Below are 22,647 nucleotides of genomic sequence, written 5' to 3' on the forward strand. Positions count from 1 at the left end.
ACTGGCCCCTAACTTCTCTCCCCTGGGGGGCCTCTGAACAAAGGGGCTGACCCCAGCACAGCCCTGGCTGGCCTGTGGGTGCTGCCTGAGGGCCCTGGCCAGATGGCCTTCTCTCACCTCCATCCCTGTGCCAAAGCGGGGGGCGGGGGAAGGGACAGCAGGATGGGAGTGGGGGTCCTGAAGGGAGATGGGGAGACAGGATGAGTGTTTACAGAGCCTCCAACCCCGCCCACAGACAGGTGTGAGGGGCTCAGTCAGTAACCGCACGACAACCCAGCACCTCGCCTTTGCGTGGGGCTTACCTTTCACGGAATATGCTGCCCCCTCCTCCCTGGTCCCACAGCAGGCGTGTGATGGGGGCGCTGGCGGGGGGCGGGTGCTGGCTATGCTCGGAAATGGCTCTTGGATCACCTTGTGGTGAGGCATTAGTCGTCCTGCTCCTCCTGTGCCCCCTGCTCTGGCCCTTCGCCCTGCAGTAGTGCTGTGTCATTACTGAAACCACCTGTGAGTTCCCCTCTTTGTTCCAAAAGCCAAAGCAGAGACAGGCAGCACCATCTGAAGTGAATCCGGGCTCTAGCATTTATTAGCTACGTAATATCGGGCAAGTGACTTAGATTTTCTGAGCCTGAGGTCATAGTTCTTACCTCACAGAAGGATAAAATGAGATCAGCAGTGGTTCTCCAACTGTCTGTGGTGAAAAACCGGTTTCTAGAACTTTCTGATCACTCAGGAGTGAGACTTTGGTAAACCCTTGGGCACTGACTGTGGGGAGTCAGACGGCTGTGAGCTCCTGAGCGCCTCCCCTCAGCGTCTGCGTTTCTCCCACTGTGGACGGTAACAGGCAGTTTGTGGGCCGCAGGTACACGTGAGGTGCTCGCCACGCCACGCAGCAGGGGCGGGCGCTGCCGTCCTTCCGGTTTCTGAGGCCCTTTGCTGGACGAGCCGCCCCGCAGGGGCACGCCGCCCACCCTTCCGAGTCGGAGGCAGTCAGGGCTCAGGTCATGGATGGCCTGTCCTCTCTCCTCGTTTGCCTCCTAGGTCACCACAGACATGTACCAGGTGCTGGCCGCCAACACGTACCAGCTGGAGTGCCGGGGTGTGGTCAAGGTCAAGGGCAAAGGCGAGATGATGACATACTTCCTCAACGGAGGGCCCCCGCCCAGTTAGCAGCCGCCGCGGACGCCAGGCAGCCTGGCCTCCAGAGAAACGGCGGAAGCCTCGCTCCAGCCCACGAGGCCGCCCTGAGATTTTCCACTTTGACTCCAGAAGCAGCTTCTGCCTTGGCGGGCGGGCGGTCTCCGTCCCAGGCCCCGGGGTGCCAGCGTCCTGCGAGCACCAAGCTGACCAAAGATGTCTCCCCCTGTAGTAGACGCCGCCAGACTCGATCGGAATCTCGTTTTCTAACGGGTGCTGCGGCGCGTGCGCGGGCGGAGAGGCGCCGCTGGAGGGGTCTGGGCGCGCGGCAGCCCCGTGTGCGGGGCCGCGGGAGCACGGCCTCGGCGGGCGGGAGGCGGCGCCACCTGGCCCCGGGCCCTGGGGCTGCTTTTCTATGTGAGCCTTTAAACTTCAGAGCGAGGCTGCGGCCCTGCTCCGTGGTGGAGGGGGCCCCGAGCGGGGGTGCTGGCTTTGGAGGGACCGAGGCTTTCCTCGCGGGCTCCTCCCACACCCACACAGCCGGTGCCCCCTGGAGGGGGCAGAACTGCGAGGGGGAGGCCAGAGGCCCCGGAGCAAGGAGTGGTGGTTCTGAGAAAAAGAAAATATTTATTAAATAAAACAAAACACGTTTCTGTGCCCTTCTTTAGACTATGCTAGTTGTATGCGTGTAAGAAACCCACAGGCAAAGCAGGATGCCACTGGGGAGGGAGGGCGGGGACCCCAACTTGTCTTTTTGTATTTTTTACTTTGTATTATTGAAAACCTTGGAGATCTAACAAATATACCAAATTCTATATTTTGTAAATTCTCTATATTAGAAAACAGCTGTGCACAGCAGGGCATTTGTGCTCATTTGTACTGTACGTATGTCAATGTACTGGAGTGTGTGTGTGTGTGTTTATGCTGCGGAACTGGTCTCATTCAGGACACCTGTTTCCCTCACTTAAGATTTCCCCAGGTCCAACCAGAACAGTGAGCATGTCCTTTCGGGGTACCATAGGTAGGAAGATGCATGCACACATTACCCCACCTCTCTCTCTCTCACACTCACACACACACACACACACACACACACATATACACACACACAAACATACACACACACACCACTTCCCCTAAGTAAAATGCAAACAAAATGAAAAGAAAACAAAAGCTTCTTTCCCATCTCAGGCCAAGTTGGAATCAAGGGAAGCAGCCTCAACCTGCGGTGGACAGTTCGGCCACCCTCCAGCCTTCCACTCGAGATGTCAGTGTTTGCTGCCTGCAGAGAGGCAGCTCCTGCAACTGTGAGAGCTCAGCTGGCATTGGGAGTGTGAGGAAACCTCGCCTGCCCGGCTCCTCTGTTGGCCGAGGTGCAGGTGGCTCTCTCGGGAGATGATCCCTCAGACTTGGGGATGTAATGTGCAGCCCTCAGGCAAGGAAAGGGCGGTGGCCTTGCTCTCCACCTGCAAACCAGACAGAGGAAAGAGTAGAGGCCAGCTTCAGAGTCCATGGGGCAAAGCTAGCAGAAATCTCGTTTTGTCTGATTTTTGTTTTGGGGGGAGGGAGCAGTCAAATATACCAAGAAAAAGTTCTATTTTTTATACCCTATGAGGGAGGCATTTGGGAAATGATATACTATTACAGAGATATATTCAAACAGAATCCTTTGGTCCTGTGCCCAGATCTTCTTGTTGCTTCTCAGGGCAGCATTATTCTCGCCTCCAACATGGGCTTGAAGGAGGTGAGGAGGCAGCTATATGCCAGCTGTGAAATGTTACTTTGATGCCCACCTGCAGCACCTCTCACTGGACACTAGCACCACCCTCCCCTTTCCACACACTGTCTCCCACCCCAGTTTGAACACAGCTCTGAGAAGCAAAGCTTATGGACCTAAAACTGGCAGCCTTAGTCTCTCTGTGCTTTTGCTGCTCCAGCCTCTGAATTCTGCATCACGCCTCTTGCATCTGTCACGAGGGGCCGGCTCTCTCCATGGTGTTGTATTCAAGTCCCTGACCCCTCCATATGGCCCGCCAGTGGTGCTGGGTTTTCATTTTGCTCCCAACCTGAGTAATGTGTGTGCTGAGTTTCTCCTGTGTTTCCCCTGTTGGTCATGGCCTCCCTGGCCTTGTGGGGACCCATCCTCTCCATCCCGGCAGTGACTGGTGACAACGCGTAGTGCTAGCTCTTCATTCCCTCCAAGGGGTGTGCACACTTTTTATCCCTGCTCTTGCAAAAATGAATACAATTATGATTTCCCATGGAAATTGAAAAGTCTATTTAACTAATTTAACTATTAAACACTTTCACTGGTAACGTGTCCTGGTCTGATTTGCATCTTGGGCCGTGGGCCTGGCTCCAGCTGGAAGAACAGTGTACCCAGCACAGGAGAGGCACTGCAGAGGGAGCCTCAGAGGGTGGAGAGCGCCCCTGAGTGGGCACAGCGCACTGCTGTGGCGAGAATGTCAGCTAAAGACTGCAGTCGTTGTAGCAGCAGGTGGGAGAACGCTGGTGACCTTGGACTGGTGACCTTTGACATGCCAGGGTGCAGGAGGCTGAGGGATGGAGAGATGAGGAGAGGGGCCAGGGGTGAAGGGGACAAGGGATGGAGGATGGAACCAGAAAAGATTCAGGGTCAAGGGGAGGATGTTTTAAAACAGGTGAGCCAAACATGTTTCTTTGCTAAGGGAATGAAAATTGAAAATACAAGGGGGAACACAGATCATCGAAAGGACCCAAGTAGGTGGCAGTGGGGGAGATGTAGGCAGGAGGTGAAATGACTTGACCTGGATAGCTAAGAACAAGGGCTACCATTTATTAGGCACTCTGTGTGCCAGAGCATGGGATAAGCACCCTACAAATATGACTTCATTTAATCGTCCTGGCCACCGCATTTCACTGATGAAGAAACAGAGAGGCTGAGTTACTTGCTTAAGTCCACACAGCTGGTAATTAACAGATGAGATTAAAGCGGGCCTGTCTGGTAAGCCCACGCAGGGAAGTAAGTTCACGTGTGTCCAGGACTCCTCCTCCCCTGAGAGGAAGGGAAAGGTGGTAGGAAGCCAGGGGACACTTTTCAGCAATTCCCAGCTGCTGCACCCATCAAATGCAGGGTTATATTTGGGTTCAGGAAATAAAACCAGAGGGGCTTGGTCAAATTAAATTGAACACAAGTGAAAATGAAGGAACCGTTGAAAGACACTTCACTGGGGTTCATTGCAACAATGGCCACAGATGTGGTAGTCCTGGTCCTAGGCAGGCCTCCTGCCCCAAAGAGAATAGACATCATTAGGAATTCAAATGTGCGTGGTGAAGGATGTAATTGCATAGAGCTAAAGTTTAACTCAAAGATCTTTTCAGGCTGGAGTGAAACCGTGGGTAATTGTTAGTCAATTCCATTTCACCTGTAACCTGCCTTCACTAATCAAGGTCATTTTAATTGTTGCTACAAAAGACTTGCGTGTCCTCCAATCTGCACGTAGCCTAAACAATAACATATTGGCCTGAGTTGTTTTCCAGAAACTTAGAGTCAGCTGCTTCTGGTTCAAGCTGAGCTGGTTAAGACTCTTAACCACCAACCCTTCAACTAGGCATGCGCAAGTGACCTTTTAACCGAGCAGAGGCCTGTAGCTTAGTTACGCTTGCGCAGAACAAGGATTTTTGCACCTTTTTCCAATCACTTTCCCTACACTCCCCAGTCCTCAAGCCGCCCTGCTTCTTTATTGGTTATCCTATATAAATACCCCGAGGCCCTTGCCTTGGGGAGGTGGATTTGAGGTGTGTTCTCCCGTCTCCTCTCTTAGCTGCCTTGCAGATAAACCCTCTGTTTGCTGCAAACCTTGGCGTCTCAGCGTTTTGGCTTGCTGTGCTTCAGGGAGCGTGAACCTGGTTCCCTAACAGGTTTGGTGAGCAAGCCAGAAGGTAAGTCCAAACGGAGTTTTGCCCATGGTTCATCAGCCCCTTGCCAGTACTGAGAGCCTGTAGACAAGTCCAAGTAGCTGCCTGGGCCGTTTGTTCCAGGGGCCACCTCTCCCACCCCCTACCCCGCCCCGGATTTCCCCGGGGAGGTGCCGCTGACCTCTGGCGCTTAGTTTCATTTTGCAGCGAAGAAACGGTTTGGAAGATGTCTTTTAGATGAGAAACCTTGTTAAAGAAACATACCTGTGCAAGCCTGACCAGATCATGGGCTGGAGGCCCACCTGGCGGGATTGTGGCAGATGAGGTAAAAGGTTACAGCTGCTGAGGGACCCTGTACCTGGATTAAAGGCTTGGGACTCCCGGTTTTGTTTTGGTTTGGTTTTGTCTTGGTCTTGTTTGTCCATGTCTATGTTGGGTTGTCTTACTTATTAAGAACTGGCTATTGGGGATTGAGCTTCTTAGTGACCATAGCAAGGACTGGCAGAAAGATTTTGTTGCTGTGAGCACCTGGCAGTAAAGCACCTTCAAAATCGGCAATGTTAATTCAGTTCCCTCTTGCAGCCTTCTAGGCTGCATTCTCCAAAACTGGGGAGATTTCAGTTATGAATCCATGGAAAAGAAAAAGATGCTATTTTTTGGTAACACTGCATGGCTTTGGGCCTAAGACCAAAATGGCCTGAAAATGGATCCTTAAATTACGATACAATTTTTTTTTTGACTTTTGAATTTTATTTATTTTTTTTATACAGCAGGTTCTTATTAGTCATCCATTTTACACACATCAGTGTATACATGTCAATCCCAATCTCCCAATTCATCACTGACCCCTAGCTTGACCATGTCCTAAGAGTTTAATAATAGGTCTGGCATTCTGTGTGCCCCCTCAGGATATGTCTTTTGTCTACACTTTGATTACCAATCTCGGGCCTATGAATGCCTTGACAGCTGGCAGATAGGTAGTATTCGATTACTGGGATTGTGGAAAGGGAATGTTGCCTGCCATTCCAGTTCAAGAATCAAGCTACCAGTTACGACAGCTACTGCCCGTTGCTCCCATGGTGTGCACTGAAGGGAATTCAGTATGGAAAAACAGGATGCATGTTGTGCTTTGGATGATGGCCCTATATAGTAAAGATGCATATGTAAGGAATAATTTGAATGAGCCCAGACTCAAAAGGCCCCAAATAGCCAAAACAATTTTTATTTATTTATTTTTTTGAATTTTTGAATTTTATTTTTTTATACAGCAGGTTCTTATTAGTTATCCATTTTATACACATCAGTGTACACATGTCAATCCCAATCTCCCAATTCATCATACCACCACCCCCCCCCCCACCACTTTCCCCCTTTGGTGTCCATACGTTTGTTCTCTACATCTGTGTCGCAATTTCTGCCCTGCAAACCGGTTCATCTGTACCATTTTTCTAAGCTCCACATATATGCGTGAATATACAATATTTGTTTTTCGCTTTCTGACTTACTTTACTCTGTATGATAGTCTCTAGATCCATCCACATCTCTGCAAATGACCCAATTCCGTGCCTGTTTATGGCTGAGTAATATTCCACTGTATATATGCACCACATCTTCTTTATCCATTCATCTGTCGATGGGCATTTAGGTTGCTTCCATGTCCTGGCTATTGTAAATAGTGCTGCAATGAACATTGGGGTGCATGTATCTTTTTGAATTATGGTTTTCTCTGGGTATATGCCCAGTAGTAGAATTGCTGGGTCATATGGTAGTTCTATTTTTAGTTTTTTAAGGAACCTCCATCCTGTTCTCCATAGTGGCTGTATCAATTTACAGTCCCACCAGCAGTGCAAGAGGGTTCCCTTTTCTCCACACCCTCTCCAGCATTTGTTGTTTGTAGATTTTCTGATGATACCCATTCTAACTGGTGTGAGGTGATACCTCATTGTAGTTTTGATTTGCATTTCTCTAATAATTAGTGATGTTGAGCAGCTTTTCATGTGCTTCTTGGCCATCTGTATGTCTTCTTTGGAGAAATGTCTATTTAGGTCTTCTGCCCATTTTTGGATTGGGTTGTTTGTTTTTTTAATATTGAGCTGCATGAGCTGTTTATATATTTTGGAGATTAATCCTTTGTCCGTTGATTCGTTTGCAAAATTTTCTCCCATTCTGAGGGTTGTCTTTGTCTTGTTTGTAGTTTCCTTTGCTGTGCAAAAGCTTTTAAGTTTCATTAGGTCCCATTTGTTTATTTTTGTTTTTATTTCCATTTCTCTAGGAGGTGGGTCAAAAAGGATCTTGCTGTGATTTATGTCAAAGAGTGTTCTTCCTATGTTTTCCTCTAAGAGTTTTATAGTGTCCAGTCTTACATTTAGGTCTTTAATCCATTTTGAGTTTATTTTTGTGTATGGTGTTAGGGAGTGTTCTAATTTCATTCTGTAACATGTATCTGTCCAGTTTTCCCAGCACCACTTATTGAAAAGACTGTCTTTTCTTCATTGTATATCCTTGCCTCCTTTGTCATAGATTAGTTGACCATAGGTGCATGGCTTTATCTCTGGGCTTTCTATCCTGTTCCATTGATCTATATTTCTGTTTTCGTGCCAGTACCACATTGTCTTGATTACTGTAGCTTTATAGTATAGTCTGAGGTCAGGGAGTCTGATTCTTCCAGCTCTGTTTTTTTCCCTCAAGACCACTTTGGCTACTCGGGGTGTTTTGTGTCTCCATACAAATTTTAAGATTTTTTGTTCTAGTTCTTTAAAAAAAAAAAAAAATAATGCCATTGGTAATTTGATAGGGATTGCATTGAATCTGTAGATTGCTTTGGGTAGTATAATCATTTTCACAATATTGATTCTTCTAATCCAAGAACATGGTATATCTCTCCATCTGTTGGTATCATCTTTCATTTCTTTCATCAGTGTCTTATAGTTTTCTGCATACAGGTCCTTTGTCTCCCTAGGTAGGTTTATGCCTAGGTGTTTTATTCTTTTTTTTGCCATGGTAAATGTCAGTGTTTCCTTAATTTCTCTTTCAGATTTTTCATCATTAGTGTATAGATATGCAAGAGATTTCTGTGCATTAATTTTGTATCCTGCAACTTTACCAAATTCATTGATTAGCTCTAGTAGTTTTCTGACAGCATCTTTAGGATTCTCTATGTATAGTATCATGTCATCTGCAAACAGTGACAGTTTTACTACTTCTTTTCCAATTTGTATTCCTTTTATTTCTTTTTATTCTCTGATTACAGTGGTTAGGGCTTCCAAAACTGTGTTGAATAATAGTGGTGAGAGTGGACATCCTTTTCTTGTTCCTGATCTTAGAGGAAATGCTTTCAGTTTTTCACCATTGAGAATGATGTTTGCTGTGGGTTTGTCATGTATGGCCTTTATTATGTTGAGGTAGGTTCCCTCTGTGCCCACCTTCTGGAGAGTTTTTTTTTAAATTAGTGTTGAATTTTGTCAAAAGCTTTTTCTGAATCTATTGAGATGATCATATGGTTTTTATTCTTCAATTTGTTAATATGGTGTACCACATTGATTGATTTGCGTATATTGAAGAATCCTTGGCATCCCTGGGGTAAATCCCACTTGATCATGGTGTATGATCCTTTTAATGTGTTGTTGGATTCTGTTTGCTAGTATTTTGTTGAGGATTTTTGCATCTATGTTCATCAGTGATATTGGTCTGTAGTTTTCTTTTTTTGTAGTATCTTTGTCTGGTTTGGGTATCAGGGTGATGGTCACCTCATAGAATGAGTTTGGGAGTGTTCCTTCCTCTGCAATTTTTTGGGAGAGTTTGAGAAGGATGGGTATTAGCTCTTCTCTAAATGTTTGATAGAATTCACCTGTGAAGCCATCTAGTCCTGGACTTTTGCTTGTTGGAAGATTTTTAATCACAGTTTCAATTTCATTACTTGTGATTGGTCTGTTCATATTTTCTCTTTCTTCCTGGTTCAGTCTTGGAAGGTTATACCTTTCTAAGAATTTGTCCATTTCTTCCAGGTTGTCCATTTTATTGGCATAGAGTTGCTTGTAGTAGTCTTAGGATGCTTTGTATTTCTGCAGTGTCTGTTGTAACTTCTCCTTTTTCATTTCTAATTTTATTGATCTGAGTCTTCTCCCTCTTTTTCTTGATGAGTCTGGCTAATGGTTTATCAATTTAGTTTATCTTCTCAAAGAACCAGCTTTTAGTTTTATTGATCTTTGCTATTGTTTTCTTTGTTTCTATTTCATTTACTTCTGCTCTGATCTTTATGATTTCTTTCCTTCTACTAACTTTGGGTTTTGTTTGTTCTTCTTTCTCTAGTTCCTTTAGGTGTAAGGTTAGATTAGATTGTTTATTTGGGATGTTTGTTGTTTCCTGAGGTAGGCTTGTATTGCTATAAACTTCCCTCTTAGAACTGCTTTTGCTGCATCCCATAGGTTTTGGATCATCGTGTTTTGATTGTCATTTGTCTCTAGGTATTTTTTGATTTCCTCTTTGATTTCTTCAGTGATCTCTTGGTTATTTAGTAACGTATTGTTAGCCTCCATGTGTTTGTGTTTTTTACGTTTTTTTCCCTGTAATTGATTTCTAATCTCATAGCGTTGTGGTCAGAAAAGATGCTTGATATGATTTCAATTTTCTTAGATTTACTGAGGCTTGCTTTGTGACCCAAGATGTGATCTATCCTGGAGAATGTTCCGTGCACACTTGAGAAGAACATGTAATCTGCTCTTTTTCGATGGAATGTCTTATAAATATCAATTAAATCTATCTGGTCTATTGTGTCATTTAAAGCTTGTGTTTCCTTATTAATTTTCTGTTTGGATGATCTGTCCATTGGTGTAAGTGACGTGTTAAAGTCCCCCACTATTATTGTGTTACTGTCGATTTCCTCTTTTAGAGCTGTTAGCAGTTGCCTTATGTATTGAGGTGCTCCTATGTTGGGTGCATATATATTTATAATTGTTATATCTTTTTCTTGGATTGATCCCTTGATCATTATGTAGTGTCCTTCTTTGTCTCTTGTAACATTCTTTACTTTAAAGTCTATTTTATCTGATATGAGTATAGCTACTCCAGCTTTCTTTGATTTCCATTTGCATGGAATATCTTTTTCCATCCCCTCACTTTCAGTCTGTATGTGTCCCTAGGTCTAAAGTGGGTCTCTTGTAGACAGCATATAGATGGGTCTTGTTTTTGTATCCATTCAGCAAGCCTGTGCCTTTTGGTTGGAGCATTTAATCCATTCACGTTTAAGGTAATTATCGATATGTATGTTCCAATGACCATTTTCTTAATTGTTTTGGGTTTGCTTTTGTAGGTCGTTTTCTTCTCTTGTGTTTCCCACTTAGAGAAGTTCCTTTAGCATTTGTTGTAGAGCTGGTTTGGTGGTGCTGAATTCTCTTAGCTTTTGCTTGTCTGTAAAGCTTTTGATTTCTCCATCAAATCTGAATGAGATCCTTGCTGGGAAGAGTAATCTTGGTTGTAGCTTCTTCCCTTTCATCACTTTAAGTATATCATGCCACTCCCTTCTGGCTTGTAGAGTTTCTGCTGAGAAATCAGCTGTTAACCTTATGGGAGTTCCCTTGTATGTTATTTGTCATTTTTCCCTTGCTGCTTTCAATAATTTTTCTTTGTCTTTAATTTTTGCCATTTTGATTACTATGTGTCTCAGCGTGTTTCTCCTTGGGTTTATCTTGTATGGGACTCTCTGTGCTTCCTGGACTTGGGTGGCTATTTCCTTTCCCATGTTAGGGAAGTTTTTGACTATAACCTCTTCAAATATTTTCTCTGGTCCTTTTCTCTCTCTTTTCTCCTTCTGGGATCCCTATAATGCGAATGCTGTTGCCTTTAATGTTGTCCCAGAGGTCTCTTAGGCTGTCTTCATTTCTTTTCATTCTTTTTTCTTTAGTCTGTTCCGCAGCAGTGAATGCCACCATACTGTCTTCCAGGTCACTTATCCGGTCTTCTGTCTCAGTTATTCTGCTATTGATTCCTTCTAGTGTATTTTTCATTTCAGTTATTGTATTGTTCATATCTGTTTGTTCTTTAATTCTTCTAGATCTTTGTTAAACATTTCTTGCATTTTCTTGATCTTTGCCTCCTTTCTTTTTCTGAGGTCCTGGGTCATCTTCACTATCACTATTCTGAATTCTTTTTCTGGAAGGTTGCCTATCTCCACTTCATTTAGTTGTTTTTCTGGGGTTTTATCTTGTTCCTTCATCTGGTACATAACCCTCTGCCTTTTCATCTTGTCTATCTTTCTGTCTAAATTACAATTCAATTTTGCAACTAGATTTATTTTGTAAATAGGAAGAAAAGTGGGATGAAATACCTTATGTACAGTCTTTTTATGTCATTGTATCAGAGTAAACCTTTGCAAAGAAAATAAGATTACAATCCAATAGGAAGGGAAGGCAAAGAAACCTGTTTTACTTGATCCTAATGAAAAGGAGGACGACTTGCTGTTAATTCAGTGGAACACTCTGCCTGCTCCTCCTCCACCCCCATATGATGAGGCTGCTGCTCCTTCCCTGCCAGCACCTGAGCCACAGTCTCAGGCCCCCCTACCCCCTGTCTCTGAGGATCGAGAAATAGGAATGGTCTCCCCCTCTTATATCCATCAGGGAGCTACCCAAACTCAGGTAGGACAATCCTACCGTCAAGGCAAATCCTCATTGGGGGTATAAATGCTGAGACTGGGCAGCCAATGGCATTGATCTGGGTCCACGCCCCCTTTTCAACTTCAGGTTTAATCAATTAGAAGAACAGTATGCCAGGACTTCCCTGGCGGTCCAGTGGTTAAGACCCCTGCTTCCACTGCAGGGGCCCAGGTTCGATCCCTGGTCAGGGAACTAAGATCCCGCATGCCGCACAGCACAGCCAAAACAAAACAAAAACAACAATACGCCAATTTATAGAAATGACCCCCAGAAAATTGAAAGTGTTTTTCTGATTTCTGAAACCCACAACCCGGGCAGATGTTGAAAGTTTATTAAATTCCCTCCACACTTCAGAAGAACATAGAATGGTGCTGGATAAAGCTAGGGAGGAAGTAGATGGGCTTCATACAGAAGCCCCTGGTAACCCAGTGCAGGCTGCTGCAAGTGTAGCTAGCTATACCAACAACGGACCCTAATTGGGACAAGAATGCTGAACATTATCGAGATTGCATTCTTGCAGGATTGCGAAGAGGGTACCAAAACAAAGAAAGCCTTACTAGAGTACGGGAGGTAAAACAGAAACCGAATGAGGATCCTTCGGAATTTCTAGAAAGGGTCTTTAAAGCCTATAGGCAACATGCAGATATAGACCCTAAGACCCAGGTAGGATTGCCCTACCTGAGTTTGGGTAGCTCCCTGGTGGGTATGAGAATTTAAAAGATGTTTAATGACTTTTGGTGAGAGCAACCCCGATACACAGAAGAAACTGCAGGAGGTGGAAGGGGCTCTAGGGATGCCTGTGTCTCATCTTGTTGAAATTGCCTTCAAAGTTTTTCATGGCAAAAACCAGGTTCAGGAGAAAAGGGAACAGTGGAGAGCGAAATAGGCCACTGCCTTAACGCAGGGGAGAGCTAGATCAAATCGAGGACCCTCACAAGGGACTCGGCAAAAGGTAGGAGGCCTCAAGCCCCGAACTCCCACTCGAATGGGGCACTCAGCAGTGGGACCCCGCCAATGTGCATATTGCAAACAGGAGGGACATTGGAAAAGAGACTGTCACATCCTAAATAAGACTCTTGAAGGTAAACAGGAGGCACATCAGATGTGCGAGCTGAGAATGACAGTGACTAAGAGTGACAGGGACCAGGGGCTCCTTTACATCCTGCATCCATCAATATGGAACCCCAGGTGGGAAGTCAACTTCTGGACTTTCTAATGGATACCGAGGCCACTTAAGTCTTAAGTACCCGGCTTTCTAAACTGTCTTCTGAGACTAGGGTATCCGGAGAGACCTTGAAAAAGCCTTTTTTCCAGATGCTAGACAGTCAGATAGGGGACACCCATCTAAAGCATGGCTTCTTATACATGCCTGAAGGCCCCATGCCATTCTGGGGTGAGATTTACTAAATTAAATGCCAAAGGTACCTTTGCACCTAGATGAATGGACATTAAAATACCACCAGAGCAGGCTTCCACATTGCAGGTTCTATTGCTGTGACCCTGAAGAGAACATCCAGCAACCATCCGAGGAGAGATATGGCAGAAGGTAGGCCCAGAGGTGTGGGTGGATGTGAGACCCGGGAGAACAAAGACAGTTATACTATACAGGTTAGGCTTTGCCCTGGGGCAAAAATTCCAAACTTAAAAGCATTACCCATTAAAGAAACAGTGAAAGCGTGGAATTCAACCCCTGCTAATGGCCTTCCTTGAATATGATTTAATACCCCCCTGCCTTTCACCTTCTAGTACTCTAATTTTACCAGTCAGAAACAAGACACAGATGAATATTGGTTTGTGCACAAACCAAAAACAATTAATCAAACTGTAGAAGATATTCATCTAGTGCCTAACCCATACACTCTGCTCACTACTTTGTCTGGAGATTTTTGTTAGTTTACCATTTTGGATTTGAAAGATGCCATTTTTTGGTGTACCCTTGAGTTTTGAATCACAAGAGTTGTCTGCTTTCGAATGGGAAGATCTAGATACAAAAGTTAAGCAAAAATTAAACAGTACTGCTGCACAATACTTCCTCATGAAACTGTACAACTTGTCTTGGGACTCAGTAGAGCACAAGTTGCTGAAAACTCAGACCTCATCTCAGGGCTTAATGAAGCACAGGTTCTTTTGTCTCGGCGCAGAAAGAATTCAGCGAGAGGCAAAGGGACAGGCAAGATGTGATTTATTAGTATAAGACGCTTGTGAGAGATACAAACAGGCAGGCAAGGGAGTGCCACCCCGAGAACTTAGTGGGCTATAGGTTTATAATCAAAGGAAAAGTGGGGAGGGGAAGAAGACCACCTTCTTCCTCATTCTTGAGTAGACATCAGACTTCCATCATCAGCTCCTTCTCCATCTCGGGCAGAGGAGTTTTCTTTTCCCTACATAGTCAAACTGGCACTGTCACGGTGCTAAGGAAATGAGCAAAAAGGCGGTAACATATATGAAAACATGGTAAATCATCTCAGGTTTCAGTATAATGTCTCCTTTCACTTATATTTCTCCTCTTAGTACATGCAGAAAAAGCCCCTTCTCAACGTTCATTAACTTGCTGACTTCACCGGGCAGGATGTGGGTCTCATTCCACCATTGTTTTGTTTGGGGGCATGTCTCGTGTTTCTGTTGCTTGGTTTAGTTGTTAAGCAAGCTTGCTTTCTTGAGTGATCATTAACTTACAGGGGTCTCCCATACTTTTTTCTCTATATACGGTCCCCTAATGGAATTAACTATTTGATCACCTAGTCTGTCCCTATCAGGGATTTAAAAATCCACATGATATTTGGAGAAATCTTGGCAAAAGACTTGAGGGACCCTCAATTAAATGAGGGAGCCCTGCTCCAGTGTGTAGATAATAATCTCTTTTCTTATAAGACAAAGGACACCTCAGACCAAAATACGGTTTTGACTTTGAACTTCTTGGTTGAACGAGGCTATGAGGTGTTTAATAAAAAGGACAGATTTCTCAGCCTTCTGTTAAATATTTGGTTTTGAACTTTCACAAGGACAGAGACTTAATCTTTGACAGAAGGGAAGGTCTCGCCAGGGTTGCCGTTCACTAACAAGAGACAATTATGGGGATTTCTAGAAATGGCCGGGTTCTGCATTTGGATCCCTAACTTTGCACTTATAGCAAAACCTTTTTATGCAGCTCTTAAAGGAGTAGACAGTGAACCTCTAAACTGGACTGGGGATGCCATGAGGCATTCCAGGTCAAGGAACTGCTAACTGCCCTGCCTGTAGGTCTTCCAGATATCATAAAGCCCTTTGACTTATTATTGGAAACAAGGAATCACCCTTGGAGTCCTAATTCAGAACCTGGGCAGCATAAGGAGGCCTGTTGCATATTTCTCAAAACATTTAGATACAGTCACTAAGGGATGGCCAGTTTGCCTTCTGGCCACAGCAGCTACCTGTGATCTTCTATAAGAAGCAGAGAATTTTACGCTGGGAGAACTTACCACTGTGCATGCCCCTCACTGTGTACTTCCCCTCCTAGAACAGAAGGGAGAATACTGGTTAACTTCAGGAAGACGGGGAAAAATATCAGGCCATATTATTGGATAATCCTAATGTTTCTCTGAAAGCAGTCTCTACTCTGGACACAGAATGTCACTTGGCGTATCAGTAAACAAAGAATGTTGCAGCCGCTGCAGGCCCCCTGACAGTGCACCCTGAGGGGATTCAGGATGGAGAAAAATGGGATAGGTTGTTATGGTGCATATCAAAGGAATGATTTCAACGACCCAGACTCTTGCATCTTCCCATACAAAGAAAAGCGCTAAATTCATTAACTTGAGATGTCTGTTGCTTTAGTTAGCAGTAATGTTCAACTACCTGTTTTGTTTTTGTTTTTGTTTTTGTTTTTTCCTGCAAAAACTCCTCTATATCCTAGCTCCTCCGTTACCTCTTCAGTACAGTCCCTCAGAGCTATCCAAGAGGGTGTATCCTGGGCTTATATCCTCAGTAATGCCCCAAATAAGACATAATTCTCAACTTTCAGGTTGTGAATTTTTAAGTTGACAAGATGTTCACAGATGGAAGCAGCTTTAGGGACCAGGGCCAATGCAAGGCTGTGTATGTGGTACTGACTCATCAAAAGACACTGGAAGCTGAAGCCCTTCCCCAGGCACCTCAGCACAAGAGGTGGAACTTAACAGCCCTGATGAGAGCCTTCCACCTACGTAAGGATGAGAGAATAACTATTTTCCCTGATTCCAAATATGCTTTCTTGGTGGTCCATGCCCATGGGGCTGTTTGGAAAAAGGACTGTAAACTGCAGAAAAGAAGGAAACTAAACATGCCAAGAAACTTTAAACTTATTAGAAGCTGTCATGGAGCCAAAAGAATTGGCTATTGTCCACTGTGCAGGACATCAGAAATCAGGTTGTCTGACTGCTTGAGGGAATAATCTAGCAGATCAAGTGGCAAAGCTAACAGTCAGGACTAAAACACCTGGGTTCCCAATTTGGCCCTTACCTCTGATATGGATTTGACAAGATGCTATCCAAAGTAGTCTTCTGAAGACTTAGAAAGGGCCAGTGAATGGGGATTTGACTGGAGTCCTGGCCATTCTCAGGAGGCTGACTGTTAAGGTACACCAAGGAAGGGTGGGTTTAGAATAGACAAGGCAAGGTGCTTGTACCTGAGTACCTTATGGAAGATCTAATAAATTATATACAGGAATTTTACATAAAATCCCTGCAGTGGATTCAGAAATTCACTATAGGACCAAACATGCAAAGGACAATTCAAAAGGTGAAACAAAAATACATGGTATGTGCTAAAAATAATGCTAAACCTGGGCTACCGCCAATCAAAGGAGTTGAGACTGGAGGTGCTAGACTCCAAGATTGGTAGGCTGACTTCACTGTGATGCCAAGAGCCACTGGAAACCTTAGGTACTTACTAGTATTTGTGGACACTTTTACTGGCTGGTGAGAAGCATTTCCCTGTTGGTCTGAAAAAGCTTCTGAGGTTGTAAAAACCCTACTAAAAGACATAATTCCTAGGTTTGGGTTAACTGTCCATTCAGAGTGACAGTGGAGGGGCCTTTATAGTAACTCAAGCATCTGGAGCTTGAAACCTTCGTTGGGGTTGCCATGAAGCATGTAACTTCTAATCTACTGGCAAAACAAAAGATGAATCATAATCTTAAAAAGACTAGTCTCTTGACAGATTTTAGCTATAATCCCCTGGAATAAGGCCCTACCAGTTGCCCTGCTTCGAGTGAGGGTAGCCCCTAGAAGCAAGGTCTGAGTGAGCCCTTATGGAATGTTGTATGGGAGACCCTTCCTATTTTTCAAAAATGGTTTAGGAGACCAGGAGGGAACTTGAATCAAGGAACCAGACACTGTTGGATGTGTACAATCATTGGGAACTACTCTAACAGCTATACATGTTTCGCCTAGCAGGTTATGTTTCCCACGGCTGTTCCCCTGCACCACTTCTGTCCTGGAGGTTGAGTCCTGCTGAAATCTCAGAAAATAAACAAGACAAGTTCCATCCTTACTGGACCAGACCTTATGAGGTGCTACTCGATGAAGCTGAAGGGAATTAAGACATGGATCCATCACACTCACGTTAAGCTGGTTCCGCAGAGATCAACGGAGCCACCATATCCTGTTTACAGGAAAGCAATGGGAAATGGAAACCACGCTGCAGAAGAGAACCATGACCGAGATCATGCAAACCTTGGCTGGTTCTGTACCCCTGACACTGACTTCACCAAGAGGGCAAGTGAACCCCTAACAGATCTTAAGTTCCTTTTCAGAAGGAAGCCAAGAGAAATTGAGGTGCACAGGATTGCTGCGATGGTAACTTTGTAAAGCAAAACTCTTCAGAAGGCAACTTTAATAACTTGTTAGGTTACCAGAATGATTTTTTTTCCTTTTGTTAGGAACAGAAAGCCTAATCTCCCAGTCTTGGAAGAACAACTCAGTGATGAGGAGTTCCCAGACTTTGGCAAAAGCAGGTAATCTCTCTAGCTGTTGGATATGTCATTCGAAACCATTTTCTGTATTTAACCATGCTGACCCCTCGGCTGTGCCTGTCAATTTTGTGACCATCCCTAACATCACTGTGACTTAGGATAAAAAGCCCTCAGATATAACCAGGTTAGGCTAATCAACAATTTCCTGCCCCGTTTTTTCCTTGACTAAGCCAAAATTTGGTCCTCTCCTGTCCTAAAAACAAACAAAAAAAACACCCCCCCCCCAAAAACAAACAAACAAAACCCTGGTGTCTACCTTTGTCAAAATTCTCCTTGGTCAGGATATTGTAGAAACAGGACTGTTTTTCCCAGTCTATGTTCCTTCTATATATAATATCCAAGTGTTTCACCCAAACTGATAATAAAGACATTTCAATATATAAAAGGTAAAACAAGAAAAAACATACTCTCAAGGGCTGCCCACGCCTCTGCCTATTTGCGATTTAAATGACTCCTCGTGGATGTTGCCTTATATGGATCCCTGGCTTGACTGTGTCCTAGATAAAATTCCTAAAAATAGCATAAATTTTAACAATATATCTGGCATTCTGTGTCCCTTAGGCTACATCTTTATCTGTGGTTTCGATTGCTAATCTTAGGCCTATGAATGCCTTGACAGCTGGTACATAGGTAGTATTTGTTTACTGGGATACTTAGTCACCTTCTGTCCACAATCCAGATGAGACCCAACATTGGACTAGGTCTTTAAAATTGTTCTCTAGAATAAAAAGGACCACCTACTTGCTTGGGTATCAAGAAGATGAATTTTGGTACATGATCGATAGAGCAATTTTGCCACGTTGGGGAGTCTGATCACATGATCAGAAACCTTACCCCTAGGGTAGCTGAAACAGCAAATGAAAATGCTTTAGCTATGACTGGCCTACAAAGAGAAATTGACTCATTAGCCAAAGTAATCCTAGAGAACTGCATAGCTCTAGATTATATTCTGGCTCAACAGAGTAGGATTTATGCTATTGGTGATACCTCCTGTGTATAAATTAATGATTCTGCTGAAACAGAAAACAGTATAGACAATTCGGCAACTGGCTATAAGTATCCCCAGAAGTATTGGGTCCAGACTGGTTTTCAGGACTATTTTCCTGGATTCTCCAAGAGATTAGATCTATATGTCAGAGACTATTAAAACTTGGTTTATTTATACTTCTTATTCTTTTATTTGGGTATTTAGCTATAAACTGTGCTCTTAAATGCTGTACAAGACTTGTTAAGCTTGAAACCAGGAACAAGAGTATTTTCAATGAATGCTTAACAGTTTCATTCCTAAAGCCCTTGTTAGGGCTATGCTACTTAGCAGGAAGTAGCCCAGAGTGGTCATAACCCCTCTTCCCTCAAGATTGAAAAATAATCAAAAGATACAGGGGACTGAAACAGTGGGTAAACATTAGTTAATTCCATTTCACCTGTAATCTGCCTTTGTTAATCAAGGTCGTTCTAATTGTTGCTACAAGACTTGCATATCCTCCAAGCCTCATGTAGCCTAAACAATAAGATGTTTGCTGGAGTTTTCCAGGAACTTGAGTTAGCTGTGTCTAGTTCAGCTGAGCCAGAGTTAGCTGTGTCTAGATAGAGCTGAGCTGGTTAAGACTGGATGGGACCACTAACCCTTCAACTGGGCATGTGCGAGCATCTTCTCAGTGACCTTTTGACATCTGAGGGCTAAAACTGCACCCTCAGAACATGCAGAGGCCTGTAGCCTAGTTACACCTGCACAGAACGTGGATTACCACACCTTATTCCAATCACCTTTCCCCATACTCCCCATGCTTCAGACTGCCCTGCTTCTTTATTCTTCATCCCATAAATACCCTGAACCCCTTGCCTTCATGGAGGAAGATTTGAGATTTGTTCTCCTGTCACCTCTCCTGACTGCCTTGTGAATAAACAAGGTTTGCAGTAAACAGTTATCTCAGCATTTTGGCTTGCTGTGTGACAGGCAAAACAAACCTAGGTTTGGTAACAAATTTGGCAAGCCAGCCAGAAGGTTACCTCCAGATGGAGCTTTTGCCCATGGTTTGTCGGCTCCTTGCTGGTATTGAGAGCCTGTGGACAAGTCTCAGCAGTTCCCTGATTCTAGGGACCGTCCCCTGGAATTCCCCCGGGAGGCACTGCAGACTTCTGGCACTTAATTTTCTTTTGCAGTGAAAAAACAGTTTGGGGTTTGGGTTGGAAGGTGTCTTTTGGGTGAGTAACCTTGTTAAAGAAATGTCCCTGTGCCAAGATTGTTTGGCAATCCTGTCCAGGTCCTGGGTTGGAGGTCCACCTGGTGAGAATTTGGCAGACAATATGAAAGGTTACAGCTGCTGAGGTACTCAGTACCTGGGTTAAAGCCTCGGGCCTCTGGATTGTTTTTTTTTTGTTTGTTTGTTTCGGTCTTGTTCATGTCCATCTATGTCAGATTGTCTTAGTTATTAATAGTTGTCTTGGGGCTTCCCTGGTTGTGCAGTGGTTAAGAATCTGCCTGCCAATGCAGGGGACACGGGGTTCGAGCCCTGATCCAGGAAGATCCCACATGCTGCAGAGCAACGAAGCCCGTGCACCACAACTACTGAGCCTGCACTCTGGAGCCCATGAGCCACAACCACTGAAGCTCGCGCGCCTGGAGCCCGTGCTCCGCAGCAAGAGAAGCCACTGCAATGAGAAGCCTGCGCAACGAAGAGTAGCCCCTGCTCGCCACAACTAGAGAAAGCCCGTGCACAGCAACGAAGACCCAACGCAGCCAAAAATTAATTAATTAATTAAAAAAAAAAATAGTTGTCTAGCCAGAGGAAAGATCATGTGAGTACTAAGTGGCCATTTTCAAGCCAAGGAGAGAGATCTCAAAAGAAACCAAACCTGGTGACCCTTTGATCTTGGATTTCCAGCCTCCAGGACTATGAGGAAATAAATTTCTGTTGTTTAAGAAAAAAAAAAAAAAGTCTGTTGGGGGGCTGAGTTCCTTTGCAACAGTAGCAAAACTTTGTTGCTGTGGCCACCTGGAGGAAAAACCTCTTCAAAATGAGAAATGTTAATTCGATTTTCCCCTTGGAGCATTCTCCACAATTGGGTGACTTTCAAAGGAAAAAATTTTGTAACACTGCATGGCCACAATACTCTTTAGATTCCAGAGAAAAATGCCCAAGATGGGGCTCCTTTGACATTCCAAAACTGGTTTTGTGTATGTGTTAGAGAAAGCTGGCTTGATTAAAACATTTTCAGAATTCTGCCCCTAAGGAAACAAGTCTTTCTAGGAAGAACTTGCATTTCTATCCCTGTGCCTTTGAGATGTCAGTGTTCAACCAGGACTCTCAGGAACTCCTGTCTTACTCTTATTTAGACTATCTCCAAGTCCTGAGATGAGAGGAGAAAAAGAGGCCTTTTTAAACTCAAGGAGGAAAACTGAGATCTGTCTGTGTCTATAGGGATGTATGTATGTCTATGTGTACAATTATAAATATGTGTCTACCTCTGGATTTTACCAAAATTAACTTGTAAATGAGCTCTATTTAATTGGCTTAAAGGAAATTAAAGTTTATATGAATCCTAAAACACAACAGAAACTAACCTAAATTTTTAAAAGGATCACACGATCTAGGATTTCTTCAATGAATAACAAGTTTAAGTTGTTGATTTAATACAGACATATCTTTAGAGTCATTAAGTATAATACTTTCATTGTACCTAGACTTACTATGTCAAGTTCATATTTCTGTTACAAAATGTTTCAACAAGAAAATTAACTTGGTATGATAAAACTTAAGAAAATTAAATGTAAATGCGAAGAGGTTTTTAGGTGAACTCTTCAGGAATAACTATGTTTTTGGAATGTCTAAAAATAGTCTCTACAGATTTTGGTAACTTGAAGCTTCAGAGTTTTGCTAAATTAAGTTAAATAGATTCATTAAATATCCAGATTATTTCAAATAAGATACCATTAGAACATTAATTGCTAAACAAGTCTAAGTTTACTTTTTGTCCTCTTACTAGAGAGGAACTCAAGGTGTTTGGGTTTACCAGACACACCTCTTGTACCACATTGAGGAAAGAAATTATGCTGTGAGAAAATGTTTCTAGAGGCTATAGAATATGTTCATAAGTTGGTTAATCAGGAAATGCTGGTATGACAGACAGTTCACAATTACTCACTTCTTGGTTTTTGCTGGAGATGAAGGTTTTAAAGGGTTAAATTGTAACTAAAATTACTAGAAATGTGGGAAATGGTTCAGTATGCAAAGAAAGTAGGATGTATGTGTTCAGTAAAGAAGTATGAGGAATGAAAATCTATTGTGTTAAGGGAAAAGAAAGTAATTTTGTCCTAAAGCTGGTTGTTTCAAAATAAGAAAGAAAATAAGGGATTAACTAACAGATACAGAAATTTATGGAAAGTTTGTAGAAAAGGAACCTTGATGAGTTTTTTGCATGGTCAGGGCTAGTTAGATTGGATTGAATACAATGGTGAATGAATTTTTATTAAAAACCGATGAGACTGGAGTTTGATTTCTCTCTCAGGAGAACAAAGTTTTTTTTTGAATACTGAGCTGCTATTGATAACAGATTTGACGTTTCTTTACCTTTTTAAAGTGATCTGTTGTAACTTTCTATATTGCCTTTGAAGTCTTTGAAATCTCTTATTGTCACTTAAGTGAGTAAGTATAATTTCACAGTGACCTATGAGCCTATTTGACCAACTGTTTTAAAGCTTTTTTCAGATATTTTTTTAATAAACTTCCAAAGAATAAAATTCTAGTTGAAGTTTGTTTGACCTCTAGCAAAACTTTATTTAGGGTTTTCCAGAAGGTCCTTGGAACACCTCAAGAGATTTCTTTTCTCTCCGTAGCAAAGAAAGATATTGAACTAATTAGGATTATATGATATGTTAAATTACATGGGAAGCACTGTCAAATGAGTGGTAAACATTTGATTATATTTTATGGGTAAATGTCATTAATATAAATGTCTTATCTGAAATATTGTATG

General features: G+C 43.3%; 1 protein-coding gene and 1 long non-coding RNA gene across 3 annotated transcripts in view; one reads left to right on the top strand and one right to left on the bottom strand.

The window, feature by feature from the left end:
* The window catches only part of ADCY5 (adenylate cyclase 5), a 173,198-nt gene extending 152,590 nt beyond the window's left edge, over positions 1–20,608 (top strand). Inside the window, exons 22-24 of one of the 2 annotated variants that reach the window (XM_082460949.1) lie at positions 1,039–5,055; positions 17,093–17,417; positions 17,578–20,608. In XM_082460949.1, the coding sequence (XP_082317075.1) occupies positions 1,039–1,167 (129 nt within the window). In that variant the 3' untranslated portion in view covers positions 1,168–5,055; positions 17,093–17,417; positions 17,578–20,608. Of the gene's footprint in view, positions 1–1,038; positions 5,056–17,092 lie in introns of both variants that reach the window. The other variant, XM_082460950.1, reaches the window with a different exon arrangement.
* Positions 11,095–15,686, bottom strand: LOC309660374. The gene is made up of 2 exons (XR_014263379.1): positions 15,140–15,686; positions 11,095–14,092 (listed from the first exon to the last, which is right to left on the bottom strand). It is a non-coding gene; the product is annotated as an uncharacterized lncRNA (long non-coding RNA).
* Positions 20,609–22,647: the final 2,039 nt, after the last annotated feature.

This window comes from Balaenoptera physalus (assembly GCF_965194825.1).
Source record: "Balaenoptera physalus genome assembly, chromosome: 4".
Taxonomy (NCBI): Eukaryota; Metazoa; Chordata; class Mammalia; order Artiodactyla; family Balaenopteridae; genus Balaenoptera; species Balaenoptera physalus.